Source organism: Bactrocera latifrons, unplaced genomic scaffold, assembly GCF_001853355.1.
Source record: "Bactrocera latifrons isolate USDA-ARS-PBARC rearing strain unplaced genomic scaffold, ASM185335v1 scaffold_4, whole genome shotgun sequence".
NCBI classification, from domain to species: Eukaryota; Metazoa; Arthropoda; class Insecta; order Diptera; family Tephritidae; genus Bactrocera; species Bactrocera latifrons.
The window spans coordinates 2297673-2309396 of record NW_017537045.1 but is presented as its reverse complement, the minus strand read 5'-3'; the positions used below and the strand labels follow the sequence as shown (position 1 = coordinate 2309396).

The following is an 11724-nucleotide window of genomic DNA, read 5'->3' as shown; positions in this document are numbered from 1 at the left end:
AATATATCTATAAAATTGTGTCAGTTTTTCCTTTAATTTTGCTTTTTAATTTTTTTTTATGAAATAAGTATTACTGTAACTATCAAAATTCTAGAAATAAGATTATTATTGATATATTTTATGCCAAAAAGCAAGTTTTTAATTTTCCATCTCTCTCTTCTCTCATTACAGGGCGATTCTGAGTTCTGGCGTCGCAAAATGCGCACGCTCCACCGCATACTCGACGTCAATCGCGATGGCGTTGTGTCATTTGACGACTACAAATTGCTTGCCAAACGCTTTACGGACTTGGGTCATCTCACGCCCGAGATGTCGGCCGAGTTCGAGGAGGTCATGCGTCAAACATGGGTGGAGCAATTCGGCGAAATTACGCCATATAATTTAGTGACTGCCGAGCAGTTCTTGGTGGAGGTGCATCATCGTCTCAACGACGAACAGTTGGAGAAGCGCATTGGACGCTTTTTACCCTATTTATTCAAGGTAATTACTTTGTTACTAATTCATATTTTATTACAGTTAAGTAATGCCTGTATTCGGTTGTTTTTTACTTGCAGGCCGTTGATTATGATCACACTGGCCATTTGGATCTCGAACAGTATAAGCTGTTCTTCCGCTGTCTGGGTCTTTCGGATGAAGATGCTGCTATTTCTTTTGCTGTGATAGACAAAAATGGCGATGGCCAATTGTCCTTAAAAGAGTTTCTACATTTGGGACGTCAATATTTCCTAACCGAAGACGAGACGAAAATATCGAAAATGTTCTGGGGTCCATTGATCGATCATTGACTTGTTGAACATGCGTACACCGCTGTGTTGGAGTTGTTGGCGCGCGGCAAATTTCACGATCTACATCGCGCGCAATATATACTCTACATACTCTGCATGCAAAGTGTCTCGGAGCAATTTGGTATTTTCAACGACGACATCTATGGAGGAAACCCTTTGCTAAGACTATTATTTTATGTTAATACATTTATTTTTATAGCGGTAACGTTGCGTTCGTACGAACGTGGCGATTTTAAGCAGTTTATTGTATATCATATAAGACAATTTAATGAATCACGTAAGAAAGCGAAAAAGAGAAGGAAAAAAAGAAGAAAACGAAATTAAAAATTAAAAAACACTAACATCATGCGTTTTATTAAAAAAAAAAAAAAAAACAAACTGCGAGTATAGCAAGCTTGTTGTTGTAGTGTCAGAAAAAATGGCTTAAGTAATTTCGAGGCAGGGTGCCGGGATGACAGTCTTTGGCCGGATAAAAATCCCCCATCCCTTCCCGTTATTTAGAAACGAATGACGTGGGAATGGTGAGTACAGGAAGGCCTACATATATGATAAATGTTATTTTTCTGCCGAAGCTTTCGATCCATATCTCATTCTGCTAATTGGCGCCTCAATAGAACTCTTGAATAATAATTTTAGTAGAATTATTATCAATATATTTTTTTTAATAATTTTTTGAACTGACTGGTGCGGGAACTAGCTGAAATTTGACATCTGGATTTTTTAGATTGAAGTAAAGCCTGCAACACTTTTTATGAAACTTCGTTTACACTACCGATTAATAAGTTTCAGGAGCAGTCCGCAGTAAAAACGAGGTTCCTTAGAGTACTCACCCGTGTCTACACCAGTCTGGGTAGTTGCATGATGTCTCCGTACCAAAGGCTGACAAGTACTGCTAACATGACAGTGTTCCTGAACATTTTTGTAATTCTTTTTTATGTAGGATACAAGTGACGTTGAATTGAAGTTGAAACACTGGAACTTTCACAAAGTTTGCGGCCAGCAAACTTCCATTAAATGGTTGAGTGATGGCTTCGCGGCAGCAAAATTAAAAAAAGTGGGGAGTGTTTCAAGCGCTGGAAATTAAAATTTAATTAAAAGCAGCACATTTCATTTCAAAATTAACTGCCGACCGCTACCTTAATTTGCTGCGGTTCTGGTTTGGTCTGCAAAAATCTAACTGCTGAGCTCTTAGGCGAAAAACCTCAAAGCGTTAACAAAGTGAAGACGTGCCTGAGTCTAAATATACTATACATGTGTTGCGAGTCAAATATTTAGCTTATTGTCAAAATTCGAAAAATTCAATTGCTTGGGTTCAAGTTTTAGGTTACTCTTGACGTTAATGGTTTCGTTTAATTAAAAAGAAAAAATATTTATTATAACCAACTTCTCCGTAATTTTTAAAAATTTGTTGTGAACTTTGCGAAAAAATATTCTTCGTTCCACATTCAACCACCGATCACAATGCTGAGTATGAGTTAATACTAATGGGCTTTGAATGCATTTAACTGTAAACAACAATTGATTTTTCTATGCACTTGATAATTTTGAGCATTTTATTTTAAATTATATCATTAGAATGTAATATGTATGGATAAAAATCAATAAACAAAAAGCAAAATGAAACAGAACAAATGTTATTGTTTTGTCATTTTGGCGCTGGAAAACTAAACTAATTGGCTTAATATTCAACCATTAAAATTATATATTATTGTAGTAAGTGTTATAAAAATTCGTTGAATTTTATTAAACACCAAGCTGTTGGTTGATATGCTTGACATCACGGATTTGGGAGTCGACTTCGGCGGCACTGTAGAACAAGAGCAATGAAAACAGAGAGATATATTAATAAACAAATGTAAATAATATTATTTCTTAATTATTTTATTAAAAAAATTTTAATATATTTTAAAATTGTAATAAATAATCGAAATTTACTGTTACACACAATATCTTATTACACAAAATATTTTTATGCGTACTGTACACACAACACAGGGTGTAGAAAACTACGGCAGCTTATTTAAGATTTGCCAATTTCAAATGTAAGGTGTGTGTTTAGGCTACGAAAAACGAAAAATAACAGAGTGCTTCAAACCGAAAAAACATGACAGTTAAACGCTAAAATTTTGTTTATATTTAAATAAGATTTTATCACATGTTAAAAATTCACTACCTAGCTGACTGCTCTAGCTTTCATACAAGAAGATTTGTGATTTCCATTTATCGGATCCACATTAGCACTTGCTGACAGATGGAATTGTAGCATGTATGATTTTTAAAGAAGAGCTCATAGTTAAACAAAAACAGTCAATCACACGACGCTATTAGAAGACATCGAACAATCAACGTTCTCTCCAGGGTTGAAGAGGTGAACCATGAATTATTTGAGTGGTCCGCAACCCTTCGTACTACTTCGAGGCCAAACTTTTAAGTTAAGCGGAAAAGTACAGATTGGATTTCAATGTAGCGCTCTTTAAAATTGTGACCATCAATAAGCCAAAGATTTCAGCATGCATCCTTTCATTCACAATACGAACGCAATTACAAGTTAATTGACAGGACGGTGATAAATTACGCAGCACAGGTATGGGCACCTGGATGAAGCAGCTTCGGCTTTAGTGCGAGAACACTGCACTCCATACAAACAAGGGAGATCTGTTGATGTGTATTGTCGAATATATACACACTGAGCCCTGAGTGCTTCTGGTTAGCAAGATAATGCACTTCTTTACAACTAGTACCTACTCGGACTACTAAAGGCTGATGAATTCGTGACCAACTCAGGACTACTACCACAGCTCTATTCTTACAACAAATATTTGTAACTATCAGGAATGGCCAAAAATTGTATAGCAAGACTTCTTACATACAACGATCGGGTTTACATAATTGACTCGTTTCCAGATCTACATCCGAACAAGTACAGTTTATGTCAAAACAATGCTAATACGTTTAACTATGTAACTCTAACCTAATACGGACAAATTTATATTGAGCTATTTTGACTTACATCTGCATAAGTATCTCCTTAATGTTCTTCTCTTGACGTTCTGGCAAATGAAAGGACTTTTTCTTAGCGGTTTGATTATACTTGGAGATCTGAAAGAAAAACAAAAAGGTTATTAAAATTTCCGTAATACTTTTGAAATAAAAATATAAAATATTAATAATAATTACATGATAAGTTTGCTTGTTGATGGTATCGCGCGCCTTCTGCATAGAATTCGTCAAGGCTTTGGTCTCCTTATTGATGCGTTCCACCTCCTGGGCGAATTCCTTATCAGCAATTGGATTGGTGGGTAGACGGGTATGTGCCTGCCGCACAAGATGCTGGCATCTAAAACGCAAACAATAATTATAAAATGAACCAAAATAATTCACATTTGCTTACTTCTTCGTTATGATCTCCTGCTGATCGCTGATCTCCTCAAAACGTTCAGCCAGTCGATGCGCTGTCTCGCGTATATTCTCACGCTCCTTCTCCAAATCGGCAATCTCGTGCTCCTGCTGCGCTTTACGCAACTTAATGGTGTTCACACGCTTTGTGATTTCAGCGCGCACCAATTCGTGTCGCTTCAAATACTGTGTGCGCAGAACTTCAATGGCTTGTGCGAGCAGCTCATAGCATTCTTGCGGATTTGGTGTGTTTGTTTTGTCCACCGAGAGTATGGGTTGTGTGACATCACGCTTAAGCATGCTTTTGATGTGATCCACAAAGGAGGGCTCCAACATGCGATCCAATTCAGACTTGGCTTCCAATTTTAACAATGATTTATCGGTTTCCTCTTTAATTTTCACTGTTTCCACCAGTATTTTCGGATCGATGATTAGTTTCAAGCTGATAACTTCACCGCTGCCGAGTAGTACAATAACGCCCGAAGGCATTTGGAGTAGTACAAAGCCGAGTACGGCATTAATGCGTTCGCTGGCGTCGATTTTAGTGCATACGATATATTCGGCATTCGAGGCGATGGAGAGTGGACTGATGTCGGAGTCGACTGTGGAGAGAGTGTAGATGAGGATTCATCAATGCAATTACGTTTTTGGTACGTGTGACTTGTTTACTTACCATCGCTTTCTACGAAACGCTGCAGTTCCGAGATGAAATTAATGGTTATCGCATGCAGTCCGGCATTGTGATAGGCGAAATAGCGCATTTCATTGATGTAATCGCTGGAAATACGAAGAAAGGACGAATAAGTAGGGATGTAACTTATAATATAAGCTCAAGCCTAACGGTTTAATCCGAATACGACACAGAGCGGATTTACGACACTCAGTTTTCGTTCCCACGACAGTCGGTTCTAAGTAACCGTAACGAACACGGACTTTTATCCGACCAAGGAGTGTGAACTCGGTATCATGCCACGAAAACGCTGCAGGAATGTTTTCTGCCGCTAGCTAACACTTTTCTTTTCTTATTTGAAGTTATACTTTTGACTCGACATTTTAGAAACTATATTTGGTGCTTTTGTTGTTTTTGTTGCACTATTAAACATTCATCAGTTAGTTTCGCGATTTCTTACGATACCCGGTTTTTCGGTTATTTGCCCAAAGGCAGCTATTCCGGCAATCTACCTCCGTTTGGATCGGTAAGGTTGAGGTTTCTTTAATAATAAATTAATAGCTCATGATCGCTTATAATTCCATACCGGTTTTGGATACGAGGGTGATGAGATAATTGTATTCAGAACACTCCTAAGTCGGAAGAAATCCCACATGTCGGAAGAGACGGTCTGGACGTCGCGTATTTGCAAAAAACCAATTAAAGAAATTTGTTACAAAACAAAACAAACAAAAAAAAAAAAAAAAAAAAAAATACAAGAATAACTACATTTTGTACAGTAGCAGTTTAGCAAAGCCAAATTTGTGGCTTTTAAAGCAAAAATCAATTTCATTTTAGTCTAACTTCGATGAAAACCACACTTCCCCACTTTTGTAACAAGATGAAAACCTAACTCTCCCTAGGCTTGCAAAACATGGAATTTATAGGTCATTAGTTGATATTAGAGACTAAACCTAACCTCCAAACTTAGAAGCCAAACAATAAAGAGCTACTCTACTACAACTCATACAAACCGTTTCAAATGTATAGGACAATTGTAGGACTTCGATTTTGGGTCATCTTTTGGTAAGCCCAGTTCCAGCAGTACTGTCTCTAGCACATGTATCGTGTATTCAGATGGATGTATGATCAAACTGGCGTCTACTTCGTTGAAGGACTACGAAATAATGCACGTTAAACAAAGACTATTATATATTTGCTGTAAATATTAGACTATGTCTTCTTTACAAACCTCTTCTGCCTCCTCGGCCTCGAGAAATAGTGCATGATGCAGCGTGCCATTCGCTTCGGCAATGACCAGTGTGGGCGGCAGAGATGGAATGACTAAAATGGCACACGAGTCCAAGCCATAATTATCGTTGCTCTGTGGCGTAATTGTTAATGGGCCTTGTAGGCGTGGTCTGCGAGGGAGTATAATCCGATAGTTAAAAATTTCGTTATATAAATATGTATATATATCGGGAATACATACTTGTGACTATCTAGTCCAGCCATTAGTACATAAATATTGCCATTCTCACGCAGCACAATAATGGGCCATTCAATGCATTCGGCATTCTGTGCGTTTTTCTGCTTGAAATAACAACGAAAATGAGGTTAGAGAGAGACGTTTTGTGTGAAGAGGTTTATGAGAGTTTATATGAAGATCTATGCATCATTATGATGACAGAACAGATAATTTTGAACTTGATTTGTAAATTTTTTATTAATTCAGGTTAATAACAGTAAAATCACCACTTACATTGCCTGCAACAGTCTCATTAAAGGCCTTCGAGAGATTCCGACTATGATTTAGCGTATCCTTCGTGGTGTTGTTGTTGTTAATAGTTGTTGAGGAGTTCAAGACCGCATCTTCCTTCGGGGCTACAGCAGGAGCTATATCAAAATCTACAGCAAATTCACCAAGCAGTAGGGCCGTTGGTAGTGAACTATTGAGATTATTGTCGTTCTTTATCGGCACAGGGCCGACTTTCCATACGTGACGTAGAGTGGAATTATCATAAACGCTGAAAAGGGAATATGAATTTTTGAAAATTATATCAATTTTAGTTGTAAAAGTAAATGCTTTAGGAATAAATGGTGTCAGGCAACTAAAGTGGGAACCCAAAGCTCTTTGACGACAATTATATAAAGATGGAAGATTATTAGGGAATTATAGTACTTCAAAAAAAGCTCTATAAAATTATAACAACCTCTGCGAGTTGCCATAAGCGACAATAGAATCATGGTTATACATACATATAATAAAAGCTTTAGTATCCACAAAAGCTTTATTGATTTTATATTTTTATTTCTAGCTAAAATTTTAACTCCATGCTTCTAGATATAGCTTTCCTTGCTAAATAATTTTCAGCAATGATCATAAATGTCTACTGAAACTTTAAAATGGGGTGCTCAAAAGAGCTGAAAGCTTTAACTGTTTTAAGCTTTCACTAAAGATGAAAAGCTTTTTAAATTTTTTTATTCAAACTTTTATATATGCTCATCATAAGGTTTGGCTTGTAAAAAGAATCATCTATAATTAAAAATGTCCAGGTGAGCGAATGAGAAATATTGGAAAAATCTTCTTGAATGCAAAAGGTTTTCAAAAGCATCTGAATGGATCAGACGAAGTGGCTCTGAATCGGGGCCTGGAGGTTTCGTAGGGATTTTGATGAATTTGGATCGGTATTTTCAGCCGAAGGGTTAAAATTCGGGTCGAGACTGGTATACTTTAAACTTCGTATAAGCTTAGTTATTTTAAGTACATGGAACCAAATACTACTATACTTCTAATAATAAAAAAATTAAAGATTGTTTGACTCTCATCTTCTGAAAAAAAATCTGTGGTAAAAATTATAGGTATAATTGAACCTGGTCTTCGAGACCTTTTAGTGAAATCGTCGGAACAAGATTGTTAAATGTGTTTAACAGTTAATCTTCTCGCAAAATAATTTTTAAGGGTTCTAGCGAAAAGAGTTCAAAATGACCTTTCTTGGTAGCGTTTTAGAAGAAAATGTACGGGGTTGGGAATTTTCGCGAGTTAAGTGTATTCGGTTATCGATTGTTTTATTGCGTTATGTTGGCACTCACATCCCTTACTTATGGTGGCAAGATCGGTCATTTTGAATGTTTAGTCAATTGAGCAAACAATTGCTTGGACGCGTTTTGGTTCGTCTTCGATTTTTGCTTATTCCAAAAAATAATCAAAATCAAAAGAAATTGAAGCTGCCTTGGGCAAAAGCAAAATTAATCGGTGGTACAAATTTCTTACAGGGTCGAGAAGATCTAAGTGACGAAGTGCATGCCAGTCGAAGTATTGCCTTTGAAAAAATTATTGAAGAACAAAATATATCGATTGATTCTAGTCAATCGATTGTAACTAATGATTTGGGTCGCCCAGAAAGTTGCATCAAAATTTCTCACTTTTGACCAAAAACAGCGTCGCGTTGACATTGCTCATTGCTGAGTTGCTCTCAGTCCAAGATGACTCGGAGCTGCTTCAGAGTGTTATAACTGGTGACGAATCGTGGGTTTATGGCTATGACATGGAACCAAGGTTGTATCATTCTAATCGAAAGTGTGTTTGAGCCAAGACCGAAAAAAGAAGAGACCAGATTAGGACGACTGTGAAGGTTTTGCCAACAGTTTTCTCCGATTAGAGGACGAGTTAGCGTCAAAGGGTTGTAAAGTAAATAAAGAATATTATCTGCAAGTTATGCGAAATTTGCGCGAAGCAATCCGCTAGAAACGCACGGATTTGTGGTAGAACAAAAAGCGTATTTGGCATCATGATTACGGCCTTGCTCCCGCATCTTTGCTTGTTGACGAATATTTGGAGGAAAAAAAAAACACTTTGTTCACTCATTGTGTTCCACAGACCTGGTCTCCTGTGATCTTTTTTGTTTTCAAAACTGAAGATGAGGATTGAAGAGATAAAAACAGCTTCGAAGGAGGAGACAAATGACTTCGGTGTGATGTGCTTTGAAGATTGAAAAAATATGCTGGTAAAGAAGTGCAATATATCTGAGGTGATTAAGTTGAAGGGAATAAAGTAGATTTTAATGAATAAATGAAATTTTTTTTAAAAGCTTCGTATATTTTCATACTAATTTTGATGCTTTTTTCATACAAATTAATTATATTTTTGTTCAAATTTCTAAGCTCAAAAAACTGACAAATTTATAGTGTATATTGTGTAGTGATTACCAGTAGTGGAATTTATTAATGTGTAGAAATTTTTTATTTTTTTTCTAGCAGACAATTATTGCACGCCACCACTGTAGTACATTGCGGCCTAGCATCTAAACAATAAATTAGACGCTTGGCTTAGAAAATACACTGCAACACTTACCGTATTGTATTGTCCGACAGCAGCACGAGCAGATGTGAGTCGGTAGGCGAAAATGGATGCCAACGCAGCTGACGCAGTTCCAGGTGTGGATTGTTGCTAAATAGCAGCGAGTCCAAATTAAATGCGCTGCAACAGAGAAAAAAGTAGAAAACAAGTGAAATTAGACAAAAATGTAGGGAAAACAATTAACAAGAAATTACAAAAAAAAGTAGTTGTTGGTTGGGAGGAAGAAAAACCAAAACAAATGAAAGACAACAACAATGCAGCCAAACATTTAAGTAGTTAAAATATGAATATTTATTTCATTAGCCAAAAATTGTGGCTTACACAAGCTACTTCCAGCCGCTTGCCAGCTAAATTATGTAGTTTTGTTGGCTTAATGCGGTTTAAAATGTTAGCGCATAAATTCACTTAGAAAAGCCGCTTTAGAGCCAACAAACACTACTTATTGCCCGACACACATGCATATATAAATACAATCCTGCGCATGTGTGTGTGGCAAAAGAGAGAGTTGTTGAGAGAAATTCGTAAGAAAAAAATGAAGAAAAAATTAAAAATATATATATACAAAATTATAACGGTATCAAACTAAGCTTCCGTGCGGCCCTTCGCGGTGTTTGAAAATCAGTAAACTGAAGGGAGGCAGCTTAAATGAGTTAATTTACCTGAACTAGCGCCAATGGTGGAATAAAAAGCAAAATCACATTTACAACAACACGCCACAACAACACATGTGCCTATAAGCCTACAAAAATACACATTTTTCCGCGCGCACAACTTTGATAAGCTCAATTAATGCAACGCGGAAGTCAACCAAGCCTGGCAGTCAGAGGGCGTAAGTGTGTCTTAAGTGTTTGAAAGAAAAACTACAGTGCGCTTGTGCCATAGCTGAACGCGCTGTCACACACACACATGTGTTGTTTATGTTAAATTATGCAGAAAGTTACGAGGAAATTAGGGATATGTATGCATGTGAGTATGCACACACACATATGTAATAACGCATATGCGAAGACATTTATGCATCATCTCTTTCGCTAAGCCGTTGCTTTAATTATTTACACAGTTGTAGTGTTTACGCACTGATAAGCGCCTAAATGGCGGCATACATGGCTGAGTAAATGTGTAAGTTAAAGTTAAAAGTTACTCGAAATGCATTTTTTTTAAGTTAAAAACTCTTCTTCATTTTTTTAATTTGGTCATATGAAGTACCATCCAAGCTAATGTTCTACTGCTGATTCACAATATGGACATCAGACTTGAGTTAGTAAAGACAAGTCTTTTGTCAAGTTAGAGTTCTACAATAGTTGGTTGTCATGTGTCGACAAAGTGTCTTCAATGCAACAAGGACATATTTTCTTCGATGATCCTTAAGATTTATGTATTTCTTAGGCTTTCGGAAAAATTATTACAACGATCATTGCAGCATTCTTCTTCTTTACTGGCGTAGACAACGCTTTTCCTGCTTCCACTGGTGGCTACTGCACTGAAAATCTTCAAAGCCTGAGTTTTCTTTTCTTTCCGGTTAACATGACAGCCGCTTTTTTAATATTTTCGCTGTACTACATTGCGACAAATCACAACTCGGAAATTGTATAGAAAACGCAAAATATTTAATTATTCATAAATATTTATTTTGTCACCTACAATGTTATCCCCACCAGATGTAAAACACTTATGCCAACGATTTTTCCAGTCTTCGAAACACTTTTCATAAGCACCTTTTTGGATGGTCTTTAGCTCCTTCAGCGAATTTGGTTTTATCTCTTCGATCGGCTGAAAACGGGTCCCAAGGAGCGTTATTGGCTTTAAATTGGGTCACAACTGAGGCTAAAAAGCCATGAATTGTTCTTCCATAATTCCGGACCACTCACGCAAACGCCTCAATACGGCCAAATAGAACTCCTTATTGCCCATCCGTCCCTCCGGAACAAATTCATGATGCACCAAACCACGAATATCGAAAAACCAAGCATCACCTTGATATTTAAGCGGCTTTGGCGTTTTTTTTTCGTTTCCGATCGTGTTTTTTTTCATTCCGTTGATTGTTGACTTGTTTGCATGTCAAACTCATAAATCCATGTTTCGTCGGCAGTTATGCTGCTATCCATGAAAGTCGGATCGCAATTCGCACGAACAAGCATGACGAAAGACACCTGTTTACGGTACTCCGTTTGCAAAAAATTCAGCTTTATCGGCACGACTAGAGCAAGAACTCGTTTCATACTCAAAATATCCCACAAAATCATTCGAATGGACTCGCGAGAGATGCCGAGCTTTCTAACATTTGCCTAACGATTTTCATGCACCATATTCTTCACTTTTTTTTAAATATTTTCATCAGTTGAAGAGGTCGAAGGCCGTATTATACTTAATATGAATATGCCTCATATTGAAAAAAAAGCAAGTAAGGAAGGGCTAAGTTCGGGTGTCACCGAACATTTTATGCTCTCGCATGATAAAGTGATAATCGAGATTTCAGGCGTGGTTGTGAACCGATTTCACCCATATTTGGTACATGTCATCACGGTGTTAAGAAA

At 37.0% G+C, this 11724-nt stretch overlaps 2 protein-coding genes across 3 annotated transcripts in view; one reads left to right on the top strand and one right to left on the bottom strand.

Moving 5' to 3' along the window:
- LOC108972390 (sarcoplasmic calcium-binding protein) overlaps positions 1-1012 on the top strand; it is a 14515-nt gene extending 13503 nt beyond the window's left edge. The window contains exons 4-5 of the mRNA XM_018938945.1: positions 172-480; positions 555-1012. Of these exons, the coding sequence (XP_018794490.1) occupies positions 172-480; positions 555-785 (540 nt within the window). The 3' untranslated portion in view covers positions 786-1012. The remainder of the gene's footprint in view (positions 1-171; positions 481-554) is intronic.
- A 1490-nt stretch (positions 1013-2502) lies between these two features.
- The window catches only part of LOC108972379 (nuclear pore complex protein Nup88), an 89459-nt gene continuing 80237 nt past the window's right edge, over positions 2503-11724 (bottom strand). Inside the window, exons 3-12 of one of the 2 annotated variants that reach the window (XM_018938933.1) lie at positions 9185-9310; positions 6593-6857; positions 6323-6423; positions 6083-6251; positions 5865-6007; positions 4855-4958; positions 4177-4783; positions 3963-4122; positions 3796-3884; positions 2503-2592 (exon numbers count right to left, since the gene is read on the bottom strand). In XM_018938933.1, coding sequence (XP_018794478.1) covers positions 2529-2592; positions 3796-3884; positions 3963-4122; positions 4177-4783; positions 4855-4958; positions 5865-6007; positions 6083-6251; positions 6323-6423; positions 6593-6857; positions 9185-9310 — 1828 coding nt within the window. In that variant the 3' untranslated portion in view covers positions 2503-2528. The remainder of the gene's footprint in view (positions 2593-3795; positions 3885-3962; positions 4123-4176; positions 4784-4854; positions 4959-5864; positions 6008-6082; positions 6252-6322; positions 6424-6592; positions 6858-9184; positions 9311-11724) is intronic. The other variant, XM_018938934.1, reaches the window with a different exon arrangement.